The following is a 20,546-nucleotide window of genomic DNA, read 5'->3' on the forward strand; positions in this document are numbered from 1 at the left end:
CAAGCAAGTTAAGTTGCAAGCCTTTGGCCGACAAAACTATCGGCAAAAACGGGCACCTCACTTTTTTTCTGGATCAGAATCACAAGTAAAGAAATTCAATTGAATTTAGGGTAGAATCTTTCTAAAGAAAAAGCTTCCATACAACATTTAAATATAATTGACATTATTTTATACAAAATTTGCTTTAAAATTTACACTAAACATGTTTTATAAATTTTCGTTCCCACTGAAAACTCTTATTTTTGGCTCACCAAACATATTTTCAAGAAAAAGGAGGATGAAAACAGAAAACAATTTTCATCAAAACATTTTCATGAATCAAATGCACCCTAAAGCTATTCAGGCAAGTTAGTAGGCAAGCCTTTAACCAAATAAAGCTATCAATAAATACGGCCACCTCACTTTGTCTTGTCCTAAAGCATAAGCAAGGAACTTCAGTTCAATTTGAGGAAAAACATTTCTAAAGGAAAAGCTTTCATGCAATATATAATTGTGTAATGGAAATTTTCCAATATCCTTTTCTTCAATTCCAATATTGTCAACAAAAACACGTTTGGTAAAATCTTTTATTGTTGCATTTTGAATATTGGAACCGTAAAATTGAAAACAGCCATTATTAACTTCAGTTGTAGAAGGCTTCCTTTTAAAAAGAAACTACATTGAACAACTTCCTATGATTTTAATGCCCATGGAAAACTCTTATTTTTCCCTCACCAAAATATTTCAGGAAAACGAAAGAAGAAAACAGAAAACAGTTTCCAACAGAACATTTTTGTGAACCAAATGCATCCTAAAACTATACAAGCAAGTCTTTTTTTTTTTTTTGTCTAATTCAGGCAATTTTTTTTTTTTTTGAAATTCAAGCAAGTTAAGTTGCAAGCCTTTGGCCAACAAAGCTATCGGCAAAAAGGGGCACCTCACTTTTTTTATGGATCAAATCACAAGTATATAGTTCAAAAAAAAAAAATCACAAGTATATATATAACTTCAATTGAATTCACGGTAGAATATTTCTAAAGAAAAAGCTCTCACGCAATATATAGATATGAAATGAAAATTTTCCAATTTCCTGTTTTCATTTTCAAATTGTCAATGAAAGTACGTTTGGTAGAAATTTTGATTGCCGTGTCTTGAAAATTTGAAACTTAAAACTTAAAATGGCCGTAATTGACATATATTTCTCTACGTATTAGAAAATCTTTTGAAGATTCAAACAATCCGAAAAAAAAGGAAAAAATGTATTGTATGGAGGGTATGAAAGCACAAGGACTTCGAGGGAAAGCAACCAGGGGGGATTGGACCGTTCACGATGACGAAAGATCAAGACCGTTGAACGCGTTGACTTCAATGTGTGTATCAGAGTAGATCTTACTTAGTGCCTTTTATCATACCTTCAAAACAAAATACCGTATCTCATGAACCCTTCAACGTTTTCCGATGAATGGCCAAGATTTGTTCTTGTGTGATTCAGTGGTCGCCAGCCCCTAAGGATGTGGTCCTCAGGGATTTGTAGAAGTGCCCTAATGATTTAATCTCGCGATATAGGAAAAGGAGGAGGAGGAACTGGATTCCCAAAATAAGGGTTGAAGAAAAGGAGTACCAGAAAGCAATCTAGAATAGCCATTCATTTGAAATAATGCTAACATTTGTCAAAATCGAAGTACGTTTTGCTTGAATAAAAGGTTATCACGTCATATTGCACATACGAAACTCATCAAATCAAACTATTAAAAGTTTAAGTTTCTTATCGTGTCTTGATTGTCGCCCGACTATTCAGTTCCTTTACATATAGCTGAAGAGAAAAAACTCTCCTTTCATTCAATGAATATCTTTTTTTTTGTACATTTACAATACTCAATCCTATCATATATATATGACATCCGATAACCCTAATTAGGGGATATACAATAGGAAGGATTCTATACTAAGAAGCATACTATACAATAAAAAACTTCCTAACAAATAGGCTAAAATAGCTCATGACCACACTCCCCCTCAAGTGGGTGCGAAGATGTCTTTGATACCCAACTTGATAAGTGAGCAATGGAATTCTCTACTTGACACAGCCTTTGTCAATATATCAGCTAACCGATCTTCAGACTTGACAAATGGTAACTGGATCACTTTTGCATCCAAATTCTCTTTGATGAAATGTCCGTCAACCTCCACATGTTTGGTTCTATCATGCTGAACTGGATTATGAGCAATGTTTATGGCTGCTTTATTATTACAGAACAATTTGATTTCCAAACCTGGTGGATACCCGAGCTCGGTTAGCAACTTCCGAAGCCATAGAAGTTCGCATAACCCATTTGCTACACCTCTGAATTCAGCTTCTGCACTAGATCGAGCTACAACCTTTTGTTTCTTACTTCTCCATGTAACAAGGTTGCCTCCCACAAATGTAAGATACCCCGATGTAGACCTCCTATCCGTCACACTTCCAGCTCAATCTGCATATGTGTAACCCTCTACTTCAAGGTGGCCATTCTTTGCAAATAGCAATCCCTTTCCTGGGGCTGATTTCAAATATCGAATGATGTGCAACACAGCACTCATATGATCCTCACTAGGTGTATGCATGAACCGACTCACCACACTTACCGTATGAGCAATATCAAGACGTGTATGTGATAAGTAAATCAATCGGCCTACTAACCTTTGGTATTTCTCTTTATTAGTAGGCGTCTGATCGTGGTACTCTCCAAGCTTACGGTTTTGTACCATAGGAGTGTCCGCGGGCTTGCAATCAAGCATGCCAACTTCAGTCAAAAGATCAAGAACATACTTCCGCTGAAACAAGTAAATCCCTTCCTTCGACCTAGCAACCTCGATTCCGAGGAAATATTTCAGACCTCCCAAGTTCTTCATCTCAAACTCCCTAGATAATAATTCCTGCAGTCTCATAATCTCCGCACTATCATTGCCTGTAATAATCATATCGTCTACATATATGATAAGAGCCGTTATTCTTCCTTAAGCACCTTTTAAGAACAAAGTATGATCTGAATTACTTTGGGAGTATCCATACCTTTTCATAGCTGAGCTAAAGCGACCGAACCATGCACGAGGGGACTGCTTCAACTCATACAATGATTTTTCCAGCTTACAAACCATGTTCGGCTGATCTGCGCATCTGTATCCAGGTGGAAGTTCCATATAGATCTCCTCCTCTAAATCTCCATGAAGGAATGCATTCTTCACATCAAATTGATGCAAAGGCCAGTCCAAGTTTGCAGCCGGAGATAACAACACTCTTATAGTATCTAACTTCGCAATCGAAGAGAATGTTTCCCGATAATCCACCCCATAAGTCCGTGTATACCATTTAGCTACCAGTCGTGCCTTATACCTCTCAATAGTGCCGTCCGCCTTATGTTTAACTGTAAACACCCACCTACATCCAACCGGCTTTTTATCCTTTGGTAGTTCCACAAGTTTCCGGGTTCGATTTTTCTCCAACGCCTCCATCTCTGCCTCCATCGCTTGAAGCCATTTCGGATCCTTCATGGCTTCTTCAACTCTATTTGGAACTTGAACTGAGGAAACCATGGACACGAAGACTTGTAGTGGTGTGGACAGCCTCTTAGCAGACACATAGTCTGCAATAGGGTATCGAGACCGACGGTTCTCTACATCCGGAGAATATCGATTCGGTGGTTTACCCCTATTATGCCTATCGGGTAGCTTATAACTAGTAAGCACATTAGTATCTTCAAAAGAATCAAGTACGGTGGAAGTACTTACCTCGGGTACATTCTCGGGAGCTTGGAGTGGTACTAAAGAGGGCGAAGAGGGCAAAGATGAGGGAGGCTGTTGTAGTTGTGAATCGGTTGACACCTGTTCGGACCCATACAATAATTCAAGTCTGCCGCACGGTTGTATGGTCCGGAGCACGTGATCGTGCGGTTGTAGATCGGTTGCCACCGCTTCTGTGCTGCCCGGCCGTGCACTTATCTCACTTCCGTGAGGCAGTAGTTCAAAAACTTCATCCTCGGAATCGTGCGGTCGTGCGCACCCATCCGTCACTCCTGCAGTCCCAATCTCCCACCAATGTCTGGTTCTACATCCAGTCTCCCCCCGAACAGGACACTGGGGGGAAGGAAAAAAGGACTCCGTCTCAATAAATGTTACATCCATGGTGACATATGTGCGCTTCCCGGCAAGATCATAGCATCGATACCCTTTCCGAGAAGGGCCATAGCCAAGAAACACACATTTGATCGCACAAGGGTCAAGTTTGGTCCGCTGATTTTTGTGAAGATGGACATAAGCAACACACCCAAACACCTTATGAGGCAATGTAAGAACCGAAGGAAGAGACACATGGGCGGCAAGCGATTGCATTGGCGTACGATAGCTCGGAATGCGAGAAGGCATGTGATTTAACAAATAAGCTGCTGTAACTACAGCAGAATCCCAAAAACGATGGGGAACATGGCCACCCTCCAACAGTGCTCGAGTGGTTTCAAGAAGATGTCGATTCTTGCGCTCAGCAACACCGTTCTGCTGAGGAGTCTGAGGGCAAGACGTTTCATGTATCAAACCATGTTCCTGAAAATAAGCTGCAAGAAGTTTACTTAAGTATTCACCACCATTATCAGACCGGAGAACCTGAAGTTTGGCCCCAAACCGAGTTTGAATCATACGGTGGAAAGTCCGAAAGATAGCTTCAGCCTCATTCTTATGTTTCATCAAATATAGCCAAGTCATACGTGTGCAATCGTCAACAAAGATGATAAACCATCGAAACCCGGATACTGTAGTAATAGGAGACGCACCCCATACATCAGAATGAATTAAGGAAAAAGGAGTGGAAACGATATTCGAACCGGGAAGAAAACAGGTACGATGGCTTTTTGCCAAAATACATGTATCACACTGAAAACTAGAGTTTGATAGACCATGAAATAACTTGGGAAATAAATGCCGTAAATACCCAAAGGATGGGTGACCTAAACGACGATGCCATAACCAAAGTTCCTTCTCTTGAGCTAACTGTCCACGAGAATGATAGGTTCGTCCAGAAGTAATTTCATCCACGAAATACAGCCCCTCCCTCTTAGTACCACGCCCAATAATCTCCTTCGTGAGAATGTCCTGAAACAGGCAAAAATCGGGGTATATAAGCACAACACGCTTTAACTCACTAGTAAGCTGTCCAACCGATAATGGATGATTATACAATGTAGGAACAAGTAAGGTATGAGATAGAGAGAGAGAAGGCGTGTGAGACACACGCCCAGCAGCCGTCACAGGAAAGCTATGCCCATTGGCATTGTAAATATGATCTCGACGTGGTGTAGTAGATGTAAAAAGGTCACCAGATTCCGGAGTCATGTGATCGGTGGCGCCGTAATCAATTATCCACCCATGATGATCAGCACCACGTCCATTAGCAAAGACAAACCCATAATTACCTTCGGGAGATTTGGCATTAGCAGATTCGGACTCCATGGGAATTAATGCCAAGCCGCTAGTCACTAAGGAGGCTTGCCCTCCATTCCGGCCCTTCTGTGAGCCTTGTTTCTTCTTCTTGGTCCGAAAATCATCCCACCAATCCGGATAACCATGCAGTTTAAAACAAGATGCTACTGTATGTTTAGGATTCCCACAATGAGAGCACCCCTCGGATTGAATTGGCATACCAGGTCTAGGGCGAGCTCTCGGGACAAAAGGCACTAACTGGAGATGCGGATCACCCTTGCCTCGGTACGACACCATGGCGGAACCAGAGGTAACCCCGACGGGAGTGGACAGCATGACAGATTGGCGCATATCCTCTCGCCCGACCCGAGCATAAGCTTGCTCAATAGTGGGGAATGGATCCATCTTCAGAACATCAGCACGAACATTATCCGGATGGTCATCGAGACCGTCCAAAAAAATATAAACTTGATCTTCATTGACAATGGCATTGTACCTTAGAATATCGGCCGGGAATTGCATAGGATTAGGACGTCGGAAATCAATCTCACGCCAGAGCCCTTGAAGATCATTGTAATATTTCTCGATGGATCCACCGCCTTGCTTCAATTGAGAAATCTGCCTCTTAAGATCATAGATTTGGGAGGTGTCGGATCCATCAAAAAAGGTCGTTGCCACAAAATCCCATACGGCTTTAGCAGTAGGAAACTGAATAAAGTTTGGTATCAAGGCTGGATCCATAGAATTGATAAGCCAACCTTTCACCGTAGAATCATCGGTCTTCCATTGTCGAAAAAACGGATCGGTAGGAGGGGGCTCGGGAGAACCACCATTCAAATAGCCCGGTTTGTCTTTGCTCGAGACATACATCTCAACAACCTGGGACCATACGCCATAATTTTTTCCATCAAGCTTGACAGCAATTGGTGCAGCGGGAGGTTCAACGCGCGGCGGCGCGGCCTGTTGGGTCAAGAGCCGCTTCATCGCAGCGGTCAAGTCCGCCAGAATGTCAGTAGCAGAGGCACTAACATTCGTTTGGTCGGTTGGAACAATCGGCTGTTTGTCAGCCATGAGATCTGGTCCGAAGTAGATCGAACGGGATGAAGTCGATCGGCGTGAGATCAAGTCCGAAGTAGATCGAGCGGGACCGCCGTAGTTGATGATTGACGTACGGTACCCAAAGGATCAAACCCTAGGGCTTTGATACCATGAAGAGAAAAAACTCTCCTTTCATTCAATGAATATCTTTTTTTTTTATACATTTACAATACTCAATCCTATCATATATATATATGACATCCGATAACCCTAATTAGGGGATATACAATAGGAAGGATTCTATACTATGAAGCATACTATACAATAAAAAACTTCCTAACAAATAGGCTAAAATAGCTCACGACCACACCCTTTTCGGTGAGCCGATTGCCATGTTCTGCGGCGCTACAGGGAACAAGTTCCTCTTTGGCAACGAGAACAGGAAGGTGGCCGTGTCATGGCCGAGCTCTGCGGTCAAGCTGCTCGGCTCATGTATAATTACTCTGGCCGGCGACGAGGGAAAGGTGATGAGGAGGATGCTAATGAGCGTTTTCAACCATGAAGCGCTCGCGAAGTTCACCAAGGTCATGGATGAAGTCACTTGCAATCATATCCAAGCTAATTGGAAAGGTATAGCTATACAGTACATGATCTACTGGTTCAGAACAGCCGAAACATGGAAATTTTGTGCAACTATCCTTTTTTTCTTTTTGTTGTTTTGATGTTCTTCGGTATTATTAAGGCAAAGAAGAGGTGCTTGTGTACCCGACCATCAAGCACTACGTCTTCGAGCTCACGTGCCGGCTCTTCCTCAGCATCCGTCACCCGCAAGAGATTACGGACCTAGCGCCCCCCTTCGCCGCCTTCCTCGAAGGCACTTTTAGCGTCCCTGTTGACCTGCCGGGGATGAGATTCCGCAGCGCGAAGAGGGCAGCGAGGTCCATCAGGAAGATGCTCCGAGAGATCATCAAGGAGAGGAGGGCGGCCTTAGAGAAGGGGGCCGCATCCCCGATGCAGGACCTGCTGTCCTACCTGATGGTCACCGCGGACGAGAACGGCCGGTTCTTGACCGAGGCGGAGATCATCAACAACCTGCTCCTCCTCCTGGTCGCGAGCCACGACACTTTGAGCTGCACCATAACGATGGTGATCAAGTTCCTCGGAGAGCTGCCTCATGTGTACGAGAAAGTTTTGGCTGGTGAGTCTCCTTAAAAACCCGTTTGCCATTTGCTGTCCTTAATAATCTTTCTGTTCGTTACATGCATCGCATGCAATGTCTTCTTCTGGGAATTGCTATGAGCAGAGCAGAGAGAGATCGCCATGCAAAAGAAATCAGCGGGAGAGGGATTGACTAGGGAAGATGTACAGAAGATGCGAGATTCATGGAGTGTGGTTTTAGAGGTGATGAGGCTCGTGCCACTCGCTCTTGGAGGTTTCAGAGTTGCCTTGGAGGATTTCACCTTCTGTGGTTATACCATTCCCCAGGGATGGAAGGTACATAAAAGAACGCCAATCTTTTTTGAAAATTGTCAACAACAAAAAATACTAAATCTTTCACGTTTTTGCTAATTCAATCATAAACTTTTTAAGTTTGTCGTTTGTGGCTTAAACCTTTTCACATTTTGTCAATTCAATATTATTGACCAAAATAGCTGACGTGAACGCCGGCCATTCTACATGGCACCACAGATGCTGACTTGAACAAATTCTAATAATCTCTTTTAATTTTTAATTTTTTAATTTTTAATTTATTCCTTTTTTTCTTTATTATGTTTTCCTTTTTCTTTTCTTTTTATTTTTTTCCTTTTCTTTTTTCCCTCCGCCGTCACCCTCCCTTGACCTCCTCCGACATCGTGTGATGGCTACCCTCGCCAGCCCAAGCGAGGGCTGCCCACGGCCACCTAGGGGAGGGTTGCACATGCTATGGGACGGTAGAAGCCACTCTCACCTGAGGCCGGCGGAGGTTGAGGCTAGGGTGATGGCTAGCAGAGGGAATAGAAAATGTAAAAGGGGAAAAAAAGGAAATTGAAAAAAGAGAAAAAGGAAAAAAAATTATTCAAAAAATATTAAAATATTATTAAAAATTGTCCATGTCGGCATCGGTGATGCTGTGTAGGACAACCGACATCCATGTCGGCGCCAGTGGAGGTTGAAGCTAGGCGATGGCCAACAGAGGGAAACCGAATAGGCAAAAAGGCAAAAAAAAAGGAAATGGGAAAAAGAAAAAAAGAAAAAAAATTATCCAAAAAATATTAAAACATTATTAAAAACTGTCCACATTAGCGCTAGCGATGCCATGTAGGACAGCCGACATCCACGACAGTAATTTCTAACCAATATGAATAAATTAGCAAAAGGTGAAAAAGTTTTGGACTCAATCGGTAAACAATAAAGGTTTAGCATTGAATTAACAAAGTGTAATATGTTTAAGATGTTTTTTATAATTTTTTCACAATTTCTTTTATAATGTTCAACACAAATTCACCAGAGATTTTCAATCTTTCGGCTCGATTAATCTCCAAAAACAAAATTATGTTGAGAAGAATAAAAGAAAGTTACTTCTTAAAATAAAATGGATTTATCTTCTATAAACAGAAGGCATGCGAATTGATGAACACACACATCTTTTATTAAGCATAGAGTATCAAAATTGATACTACTTTGCATTTTCTTAATTTGTGTTGATGCTCGCCGATATATCCATTCTCTCTTAATTGAGATTTTTTATATCGAAAAACTGATATCTTTAAATTTTAAAATTAAGAAAAGAACATTGTAACATCTTCCCCAGCTTTAGATCGATTTAAATCACAAAGTCCTTCTGAAATTTAGATTCTCAAGTACTTTCTAAGATCCTCACAAAAGTTTAACAAAAAATGACGGGATTTGATAACGATTAGATCAGATGTTCCACAACGGAAGATTAGTTATTTAGTAATCAAAGGTGAATGAATTGTTCATGCAAAGCATTGCCTTTGTCCGGTACTTTGCCAATGGAAGTATTGAAAAAAACCATGATCCATTGACAAAAACTATAGTCCAAGTTAAGCTTGCTTGATTAAATTACGTTACACAGCTGATATGGAGTCCTCTCACGACGAACAACGATCCCGCCATATTCTCGAGCCCAAAGCTCTTCGACGCGGCCAGCTTCGCGAGGAGCACATCGCCCTCCCCGTGCGTGTTCGTCCCGTTCAGCGGGGGCCCTCGGATGTGTCTCGGCAAGGACTACGCTCAGCTTCAGATCCTCATCCTCCTACACCACCTAGTGAACAACTTCAGATGGACCAACGCAATCCCGGATGAAAAGGTCAAGTTCAACCCAGTGCCGATCCCATCGAAAGGACTTCCGGTTCACATTCGACCTCATTATGATCGACCGTGATGTCGTTTCGCATCGGCTCGGTATTTAAAGCTCGAGTACTTGTTTTGTTGGCAGTGTAACGTCAATATGCTTAATCAGCATAAGTAGCAGGGGGACGTTTCAGTCGCCACCTTCATGAGTTCATCGTGTGAATGTGTCTGCGTTTACGTTTTTTCGTTCCATGGAATAATGGTCCGAATACGAACCATTTGCAGTTTGAGATGACGGAGATGTTTCACAAGCTAGCTCTTCCATTCAAATTGATGCAGTTTTATAAGATTAAACAACCTTGACTGCCAAAAAGCACGTCTAGTAGATCTTTTGTTGGTTGTCATAGGTTGTTATATCGTCATAACATCATTTAGACGAATTATAGTCTTTTGAGCTCCAAAGTGACAGATAATGTGTTGATACCATGAGCGCCTGCTAAATTTTAGCAGAGCAAAAGATTTTCCATTCATCCCACTATTTAAATCCTGAATTTCTCTCATTGTAACTATCCCACTATTTAAATCCTGACCGACACAAAATATATTTCTCAAACAAGGGGACAGTTCCACTTGGCCCCTTGAATTTCGTCACTACCTGGTGAATTCAACTTTTGCAAGAGTGCTCATCCAGAATTATTAGCTGTCGATGTCTCCGAGTGCTTCAAAGGCTAATGATAACTGGTCGACAACGCTCGAAGCTGAGACTCCTATGATCGTTCCCTTGATTTTTCCATTTTCTGCAGCCGTGGAAGCAAGTTAGCAATTGGGAATCGCAATCAAACGGTTGATGTACGGTAATTGAATTTCGTAAATTGCAAACTTCGAGCAATATGGATAACACGAGGCTGCTATTTTGACCTGCACTTGGATTTCAAGTATGATTTCAAGTATAATACCAGTGCATGCAGTGCCAGCAGCTAGTTTGTTCCGGTGTTCGCATTCGCGAAAATGGTTTTGGACATGGTCATTCAGTCACAGCTTTAATTCACAGAATGCAGGGGATGGTTGTTCAGGAATTACTCATGTACATATTAACTCTCTTAAATACTCTTTTGCAGTTAATTACCGAACTTCAAGTAGTTCAATTTTATGGTAAATATGGCGTAGTGATCCAAATTAACCAACAAATATGACAAACCTAAATTGAAAAGGTTTTCCTTTTCTCAGATTATGAAAAATAAGCTTGCCTAGCCATCAGTGGGTGAAAATATATATATATATTAAAAGGAAAGGACACACATTTTTTTTTTCTTTTTAGAGAATTTTTCGTAATGATAATAATATCTTTCTACTGCTAGTTTTTTGGTGGGTGGAGTGTTGTTTTTTTCGTTTATATTTAGAACTTTTTTGGCAAATCGAAAAAAAAAAAAACATCAAATAAGAAACATATGCACATCAAGGGATTAATCTGGGTAGCCTCATTTTCAGGAAAGGTAACCTCGACGTTCCGGGTTGTCCTAATGCACAAATGTACATAAATTATCGAAGGGAAGCCAACAAGGCCGAATTTCTGTCAAATCACCCAACCAAATGCATAAGCATGTCGCCGGGCTCGGCAGCCAGCTAGAGGAAAAAGGAAGGAAAAAAAAAAAAAGAAAGAAAGAAAAGGAAAAACATAAATAAAAAATCAAAAAACCAAAAAATATTAAAATACTATTCAAAATTGGCCACGTCAACGACGGCAAAATCACGTCAGCGATTTCTAGTCAAAATTGGCCAAAAAGACCGAATTGACGCAAATAAAAAAGGTTTATGATTAAATTGGCAAAAAAAATTAGAATTAAATTGCCATAATTGTAGTAAGTTTAGGACTTTCTTTTTTTTTTTTTTTGTAATTTTCTCAGTAACATTCAATAAAACAAAGCAATAAATAAATTGGTGGATATAGGACTAACCCCAATACCAAGCAAAACATAATTTTACTATAATTGTTATTCCAATATCTGCGAGATGTTAATTTAAAGAATCCATGTGATGCATGAGACGCAATTCTATTCTAAGTTATGACTATATGACCTAATTTAACTAATGATATGTGACATTAACTATCTATATGACGTAATTCTAATTACAAGTAAAAAAATATGAACTATTCTAACGTCACATGTAACTCAAGTTGTATGATTCTAATCATAACCACTAAATGAACTCAAGTTGTATGATTCTAACCATGCAACTACTAAATGACATTAAAATATGATGACACTGCACCTAATAAACTAAACGTTAGATCGAGAGATTCCATACGGTCTTAAGCAAGCATCTCCTGAACGATCACCATGAGGGGCTAGGAAAGAAAAGATACTTGAAAAAGCAATCTCGTCGCTTCGGTGTCCTGAGGTGAGCTAAGCTAGGAGTGGGGCGGAAGGCCTTACTAAGAGGGTTCCGTGTCGTGCATTGTCGTATGACATGGTGACATTACAATGATGTAGCAATGATGCAACTTATTCTATTGATATATACATGTTTTTGTGATTTTCTTTCAATGTTAAAATAGGGAAAAAAATACTTGAAATTCTTGACTTCTTAAAACCGCCAAAGAAGAGTGTGGTGTGTTCTCCGTGTGAAGCCTAGGAAAAGGCAGTTTGAATGTAATTCTCTCTCCTTTGGTATTTGTATGCTCTGAATCCATAGTTGTGAAAAGTTCCTATGCCTTTTGGTTCCGACAATGTCCTGATCATATTTCTCCTGAACCAGAACATCAAGAAGAATCTTCCTCCTGAATGCTACATGATCGAAGAGTCTTTCTTTGATCTCCGATGCCTCCAGGAATGGAGAATTACCCTCTTTTCTTGTTTCATCATTTTTTGGCTTGTCTGCAGTTCTCGTGCTTGTCCGAGTGTTCGCGGGGGTTCACCTCCACTAACTATATCCAGCTGGCGTAAGTTCGCATAAAAAAGAAGGACAAGGGAAAAGGAACCAAAAAGTCAATAAAATGTTGCGTTTGATCGTCCAGTTAAAACTCGGAATATGATATGTTTTATCATATCATGTATTTGACAGATGTCCGGAACAGAATAAAAGGGAATAAAATAGTCCTAAGGGGGAGATAGAACTAGATAGGATTTCTCTTATCCATCGCTCAAGCCACCTCCTCTCCGCCACACCCTATCCACCTCTCCGCCACACCCTATCCACTTCTTCGCCATGCCTAGCCACCTTTCTAGTGATGGTGCCGGTGGTGGCCCCAATTTGGTTCGTCTTCCCTTTCTTTGGCCCCATCAACTCCACTATCAAGTCATCCTCGTCAGCTTCACATTCTATATTTCTTTTTCATGTGGAGAAAAGGGAGTTGAGCTTATTGCTGGCGATGACTTGGTGAAGGGAATCTATGAGAGAAGGTTCTCGAACCGGGTTCCGACCGAATAGAGCGCGGAGCCAACGAGTTCAGTCAAACAGCGTAAGGAGTCTAAGAGCGGGATCAAGCTTGAAAGGAATGGATGGGCGACAACATGTAATGGCACATCTTGGTTGTGACTCATACCAAATCAGCACATGTTCTTTCCAGGAATGAGTATCTGGCCTTGCATAGGGATGAAACTTCTTTGAACAATAATATATGGTATGTTCTTTGCAGCCACTTTTATCATCTTGCCCTAGCTCCCATGGAGGTCTCCTTCATGGATAGATAAAGAAGTAGTGGCCGGCCTGGTTCCGGCGGTACGATGTTTATAAGATCTTTTTTGATATTTTGGATGGCTTCATCATATTCTGGAGTCCATTCCATGGGTGTATTCTTATGTAGCAACTTGAAGAGAGGTTAATAGGTATAAGTGAGTTGGGCAATGAATCTGCTGATGTAGTTGATCCGTCCAAAGAATAATTGGACTTGCCTGAGATTCTGGGGAGGAGGCATCTCTACAATTGCTTTGATCTTTGCTAGATCGATCTCAATTCCTCGTCCGCTTACTATGAGGCCGTCCAAGAGGAAGTTGGGGCTTTATCAGCCCAATACCTTCCTAGCTATGGGAAAAGAATAACCATAGGTTTAATTGGTTCTTGGATGTCTTAGAATATCAAAACTGAAAAGGCGCTCCGCTCAGCATTTCAATGATGGTACAAGCAACGCTCGATATATCAACAGCAAAAGCAATCTCAGGACTTGTCTTCTTCTTTGTCATAGATCCCTGTAGGACCTACATGATAATTTGAAATATGACATCAAAGTTTGCACTTGCATGGAACATGAGCTTAAAATAGATTAAGGTATGCTACCTCCGGAGCCATTGAATAAGGACTACCCTTCAGAGAGAGAATGGAAACCTGTCCTGTGAGCTTTATACAAGCTTGAGTTAGCATACAAGCAACTTAAAAAGTTGATGCAGTAAACTTCCATGATGCTACCCATGGAATGCAAAGGTGGTGCCCTTCCATCCACGACAGCACCTATTTTTACTTTGGTTATGTTTTTTAATCCCTTGAATTTTTCTGAATCCAACCACCCGGGTTGCACACCTTTCCTAAAAACCAAGTTTTCTACATGTCAATTAAACTTTCCCAAACTTGTAATTTCCTAATTATTCTTTCTATGGATAATATATTTTCTCATTGAGAAATGGATTGAGCAATATAATATTTTATTTTGATATTATTTTTATGCTACTTATGCTACTATGTCTTAGAATCACAGCGGCTCTTGGCGGCTGTCCTCTCGAGCTCCGACCCGACGGCCCCTGCGAGTGGGCGGAGATCCACCGTATCGACTCCCAAGAAGAGCCTCCGGATGGTAGAAGCAATAATCATTGCATTGATATCCAATTTCTTCCAAACAATGAATAGAATAGGATATAAAGGTATCATACTTTAAATTCGCAATTCACCAAATGGAAGATAGAATATGATCAAATCCTTAAATTTCTTATCCTAATCTATCCGGTCTTGTCCCGACTAGAAATGCGGATGACCAAATGCTTGATCTAGCCTCTTTCAAAAGACATCAATTGAAGACCTTCATTTACCTCCTAAGAAAAAATTGAAAGGAAACAACAGCTCCACCTTGAAATGATAGATTCGCCGGTTTACATGAGTATCAATTCTCATATGCTTCCAAGTTTATGCGTACACATAATTCAGATTTAGGAGAAGATGGCTATCTTTTAAGACAATATAATCAAGGGTTAATACCACCAAAAATCCTAAATTGATACATTTGTGGCAAATTTAATATTAACTATTATTTTGATAATCAAAAATCCCAAACTGATATATTTGTAATTAATTTACCTCAAACTAAATTTCTTACCATCGAAAATCTCAACCTGGTACGCTTGTGACAAATTTACCCTTCGTTCGTTTTCGTTAAATTGGGTTAATTCCAACAAAACTTCAAACTAATATACTTATGACAAACGAAGGGTAAAAACCCCAACTTGATACACCCGTCCACTATCACGTGTCATCCAACTTCGCAAGTTGATAGTAAAATTTAACAAAAATTAACGGACGGTAAATTTATCACAAGTGCACCAGTTTGAGATTTTTTATGGTTAAACTATTAATTTTGGACAAATTTGCTATAGATATATCGGTTTGAAATTTTTTGTGGTATTAATTTTATAATAAATTACAATGATGCACAATTGACAAACGACTCGGGACATTTTCTTAAAATTCAGTAGGAAAAGAGGCAAATGGGGCGCGAACTATTTGTAAATATTTAATGTGGTTTATTGATTATATGAAAATATTTAAAAGTTCACGAACCACATTGAATGTTGCACCAAAGTTAACGAATCATATTGAATAAATTAAAATTTTAAAGACGATATTGCACATTAAATTAATGTTCAAAGATAATATTGAGTGTTTTCCCTATTTCTATCGAAGAAATTTGTAGCCACCTCGTTAATGAAGTCGACTACGGAACAAAAATATCATCGGACTAGGTTTCAGAACTTGGGCAACCAACTTTGCACAAAAACGCTTTGCATGAAAAAAACTGTCGACACAAGTAGAAAAATCTTTAGGCGTGTGGTCCCGGTGAAAAGTTTTGCCCTCACGAAATCCGTCCAGATCACGGCATTGCGTTCATCGAATGTCGTCCATTTATCACTGGAACGGAAAACAGCGATTAAAGACGAAAATACTTTCCATGCTGGTCCAATCCGATGACATCTTCCTCCAACTTCTGTCACCCAATGGCAAAAGGCCAAGTGGTAATGAACTCCAATAATTGTAAACCCAACCTTATCCACAAGTACTATATTCCATGGGAATGATAATGAACTCTAATAATTGCCGCATTAAAAGGAGTAAAACACACAAACTCCACTTTCATACTATATAAATAGAAAAATGCTTCTCTGACGGTCTCTAAAAAATAATATAATATTAATTATAAATTCACACACCATTATCATATATTTTACATAAATTAAAAGATCGTTGACTATCAAACTAGCAATTTCATTATAAATATTCATATGCAAATGCCAACTTCATCAATGCGGTCACTCGATTGACATTTCCTATCAAAAACATTGCTCTCCCCCTCTCCTTGTTGAAGCAAAGTGAGAGAAAAGCCATGGAAGCCTTGACACTAGTCCCGGGCTTAGCTCTCTTCCTCCTCCTCCTCGCCGTCATCAAGCTACTCAAACCCAAAGCCACCCACCCGAACCTCCCTCCGGGAAGCTTTGGCTGGCCTGTCATTGGCGAGAGCCTCGAGTTCCTCTGTTGCCAACGCGGCGGGCACCCGGAGAAGTTCATCCAGGACCGGATGACCAAGTACAACTCCTCCGTGTTCAGGACCTCGGTGCTCGGGGAGCCAATGGCCGTCATTTGCAGACCGGCAGGGAACAAGTTCCTGTTCTCGAATGAGGGCAAGAAGGTGGCGCTGTGGTGGCCAAGCTCGGTCGGGAAGCTGATGGGGAGGTGCCTCATCTCCAAGGTCGGCGACGAGGCGAGGTCGGACAAGAAGATGCTCATGAGCTTCTTCAGCCCGGAGGCCCTCATGAAGATCGTTGGGGTCGTCGATGAGGTGACCAAGGATCATCTCAGGATTCACTGGGAAGGTATGCGCCTAAAAAGTAGCTGAATCAAAACTCTGCTTGTTTGGGTTGTTCAGATAAGAGAGAGAAATCCATTGCTTACAGATTTTTGTGTTGGATCGTGATATTTCTTCATTGGAAACTGTCGGGTCCCACTTGGACATGTGGAAGCGATTTAATGGAGTGAATTATAACCCACGTGGCATGTCCGGCTCACCCAATATTTTTTTTAATTGAACATGATATTAAGATAGGCATCTCTGGACATATGCTTGAGCAATTTCTGAACGTTTAATTCATCAACTATCTAAATGAATTGCTTATCAAGGCAAAGATCAGCTGGAGGCCTACTCCACCCTTAAGCGGCACACCTTCGACCTCGCGTGCCGTCTGTTCATGAGCATCACGGACCCGCAGCTCGTCTCGAGGCTTGCCGACCACTTCCACGTGTTCCTCAGGGGACTCGCCGACCTCCCCCTCAACGTCCCCGGCACAAACTTTTACCGCTCGAAGAAAGCGGCGGATTCTATCAGGAAGGAGCTCCGGGTGTTGGTGAAGCAGCGCCGGGCGGAGCTGGAGAAGAAGACGGCGTCCCCTTCGCAGGACATCATGACACACCTGATCGTGAACGGGGAAGAGAACGGGAAGCTCATGCCCGAGGCGGAGATCATAAACAACATGCTGAACCTCCTATTCGCTGGACATGATACTTCCAGTTCGACTCTAGTGTTGATCATCAAGTACCTGAGCGAGCTGCCTCATGTACTTGAGAAGACCGTTGCCGGTTAGTCCCCGCCTCGATTTTCCTAGTCACCGTTGCACTTCCATCGGCCTCCACGTACGTACTTAACATTCGCATTCGCCAGAGCAAAGGGAAATCGCGGCATCGAAGGCGGGAGGAGAGCTTATTCAGTGGGGGGATTTGCAGAAGATGAGATACTCGTGGAACGTCATCTCGGAAGTCATGAGGATGACCGCGCCGGTCTACGGCTCTTTCCGCGAGGCCCTGGTCGATTTCACGTACGAAGGATATACAATTCCCAAAGGCTGGAAGGTAAAATGCATGCATTCATTCTCTGAAAGCACATCAGAGGTAGGCAGTAATGCCGGGCTTACTCGTTTATATGTTGGTCTGTCGTGCATAGTTACACTGGAGCGCATGCACTACGCACGGAGACCCGGACTACCACCCTAGAGCGCCGACCTTCGATGAGTCAAGGTTCGAGGGATCTGGACCGGCCCCATATTCGTACGTCCCGTTCGGAGGCGGGCCAAGGATGTGTCTAGGGCTCGAGTTCGCGAGGGTGGAGCTGCTCGTGTTCCTGCACAACCTCGTCAATGGATTTCGATGGAGTCTGGTCAACCCCGATGAGAAAATAATCTACGACCCCCTGCCTATACCGGTTGAAGGACTTCCCATCCACCTTCGACCTCGCGACTAGCTTCTTCTGTCATCTGTGAATGACTGCGTGAACGCTTGGCATTCGTATTACTCGAAGTCCCTTAATGTTTGTATATCTTACATTTCCCAAAGCTCTCATCTGATTGATTCTATAAAATCTTCAGATCGAACTTTTGTTTAATCAGACACTTGAAATTAGTAGAAGAGAAGAAATTAAGCTACAACATTGACTAAGCCATCTGTAAAGATAATTATCAATATCGTGCTCTCTCGTTCAAGGAAAGCTAGCCTATAGAAGGGGGAAATAGATGGAATATACATTGAAAATAAGGACGATTATTTCATTTTTGCTAGTTTAGTTCTAAACCTTTTAATTTTATCAAATAAGTTGTAAATATTTTCACTTTTGGTCGATTTAGTTCATACGATTAATTTTGACTAGAAATCGCTAATGTGGATGCCGTTTGTTTTACATGACATGGTCAGTACTTACGTGGACAAAATTAACAATATTCTTACATAATTTTAAATTTTTTAATGCTATTTTTATTATTTTTTCCTTCTTTTATTTTCTTCTGTATTCCTTCTTTACTTTTTTTTTCTTTTTCATTTTTCATTTTCCCTCCATCGTCCACACTATTGATGGCCGGCAAAGGTCACCGGATCGGCGAGGGCAACCCTCGCCGGCCTAGCGATGGCCACCCTCGCCGGCCATCAACAAAGCCTGGATTTGGCCGATGGAGGGAAAAAGGGAAAAAGAAAAAGAAAAGAAGAAAATAAATTCAAAATTCAAAAACATGTTCAAAAATCACATGTTTTTGGATAATTTTTCGGATTGAGGAAGCGGTGCATAAGCTTCTCTTTGTTATATTCAAGATGCAATGTCCTAAAACTTTTGTCTGTTTTGCAATCAAATACCTAATTTTTTTAATATTCAATCAAGCATCTCAACGTTTTGAATTGTGGTCAATGCTATGCCTCCACTAAATTGAATGTTATGTCACTTGGTTTTTTGTTGGGACATGAACCTCCACGTCAATTTATTTTTTGCCATATAAGCAAAAATAACCTTTTCTTTGTTCTTTTGCCTTTTGTTTCTTTTTTCCTCCTCCTTCTTCGTTGAAGCCGCTGCTCTCTACTTGGGTTAATCTGCAAACTGAAGTCTGCAATGGTGTAGATGGAACTTAAAGAGCAGCCATGGCTGTCGAGGGAGAGAGAGATGTGGAAGGCAACGAGCCTCACAATCATTAATTTTCGCCAACCTAGGCAATACTTTTCCACGAAAGTGTCCATGTCAACTAGAGGTGTCAAATGGGTGGGGTCGGGTCGAATATGATCCGACCCATACCGACCCGTCTAACCCGTTTTGACCCATACCCGACCCAACCCGTTTTGACCCATATTACGAAAAAAACACACAAATATTCAAGAAAAACTTCTACAACTCATTTAACCTATTTTAAGCTCTTCACAGATATGTATTACTAGATAAAAATTTCACATCAAATAAAAAATAAATTAAATGATAAAAAAAATTAGCAAATAAAATAAAAATGATGTTACTAAAATACTTTCATGCAATAAAAATCTAATGAATTTTTAATATTTTATTTTATTTTTCTATTTTAATATTTTAAAAAAATATTCAAAATTTTTATTATTAAAAAATTTATTTTTATTTCATTTTGCTTTCATTTTTCTACGACAACCTGCCGCGGCGGTGGCGGTGGCGGTGGCTTACGGCTGGGGGGATTTATGCAGGTCGAAGAAGAGTGCATAACTAGTTAGCAACACGGAAAGATGCTATCTCTCTTCGGACAGTAAGGTAAAAAGAAAGGATATATATGTTTTGGGACTGAGTGGGAGAGTGCGTGGGGAATTCGTGGGTGGCCCCACATTCGTGACGAGCGCCAATCGATTGTTTCTTGCGAAAAGTTCAATGTGGACGAGGGAAGGAGAGGCGAATCGAGAGCACACGTCTTAAGCGCACGCTAAGCTTAGACACACCTGGAATTTTCCTTCCTTTTTTATAGGTAAAAAATGGATTCTATATGGGTTCTATGTGTAACCCATTTTTAACCCATTAGATTTTACTTCAATACTAACAGCCCATATTGAACCCATTTCTTTTAAATATGGGTCATGGACCCCATATTTACAGCTCTAATGTCAACATAACTAAGGTCGACAGCGCCACATCAGGGTGAAAAAACGAGGAAGAAAAAAGGGTGAAGGGGCTGAACCAAAAAAAGAAAAGAAAAAAAGGACAGAAAAGAAAGAAAGAACAGAGGAGAGACAGAGGCTGGTGGAAGTGGTGTGTTTTGATTGCGAAAGAAGAT

At 41.0% G+C, this 20,546-nt stretch overlaps 2 protein-coding genes across 2 annotated transcripts; both read left to right on the forward strand.

The window, feature by feature from the left end:
• Positions 1-6,840: 6,840 nt before the first annotated feature.
• Positions 6,841-10,024, forward strand: LOC115731388 (beta-amyrin 28-monooxygenase-like). Its single transcript, XM_030662051.2, has 5 exons — positions 6,841-7,095; positions 7,208-7,663; positions 7,769-7,959; positions 9,542-9,844; positions 9,906-10,024. The coding sequence occupies exons 1-5, from the start codon at positions 6,858-6,860 to the stop codon at positions 9,966-9,968; spliced, it is 1,251 nt and encodes a 416-aa protein (XP_030517911.1). The 5' UTR covers positions 6,841-6,857; the 3' UTR covers positions 9,969-10,024.
• Positions 10,025-16,304: 6,280 nt separating this feature from the next.
• LOC115731389 (beta-amyrin 28-monooxygenase-like) lies at positions 16,305-18,259 on the forward strand. Its single transcript, XM_048277310.1, has 4 exons — positions 16,305-16,829; positions 17,134-17,589; positions 17,672-17,859; positions 17,951-18,259. The coding sequence occupies exons 1-4, from the start codon at positions 16,343-16,345 to the stop codon at positions 18,245-18,247; spliced, it is 1,428 nt and encodes a 475-aa protein (XP_048133267.1). The 5' UTR covers positions 16,305-16,342; the 3' UTR covers positions 18,248-18,259.
• Positions 18,260-20,546: the final 2,287 nt, after the last annotated feature.

Source organism: Rhodamnia argentea, chromosome 4 (assembly GCF_020921035.1).
Source record: "Rhodamnia argentea isolate NSW1041297 chromosome 4, ASM2092103v1, whole genome shotgun sequence".
Classification (NCBI taxonomy): Eukaryota; Viridiplantae; Streptophyta; class Magnoliopsida; order Myrtales; family Myrtaceae; genus Rhodamnia; species Rhodamnia argentea.

Coding starts and splice junctions, on each gene's coding strand:
- LOC115731388 (XM_030662051.2), top strand. CDS start 6,858: ATGTTCTGCGGCGCTACAGGGAACAAGTTCCTCTTTGGCAACGAGAAC. Junction 7,664..7,768: donor GTACGAGAAAGTTTTGGCTG/GTGAGTCTCCTT, acceptor TGCTATGAGCAG/AGCAGAGAGAGATCGCCATG. Junction 7,960..9,541: donor CCATTCCCCAGGGATGGAAG/GTACATAAAAGA, acceptor TACGTTACACAG/CTGATATGGAGTCCTCTCAC.
- LOC115731389 (XM_048277310.1), top strand. CDS start 16,343: ATGGAAGCCTTGACACTAGTCCCGGGCTTAGCTCTCTTCCTCCTCCTC. Junction 16,830..17,133: donor TCTCAGGATTCACTGGGAAG/GTATGCGCCTAA, acceptor TTGCTTATCAAG/GCAAAGATCAGCTGGAGGCC. Junction 17,590..17,671: donor ACTTGAGAAGACCGTTGCCG/GTTAGTCCCCGC, acceptor CGCATTCGCCAG/AGCAAAGGGAAATCGCGGCA.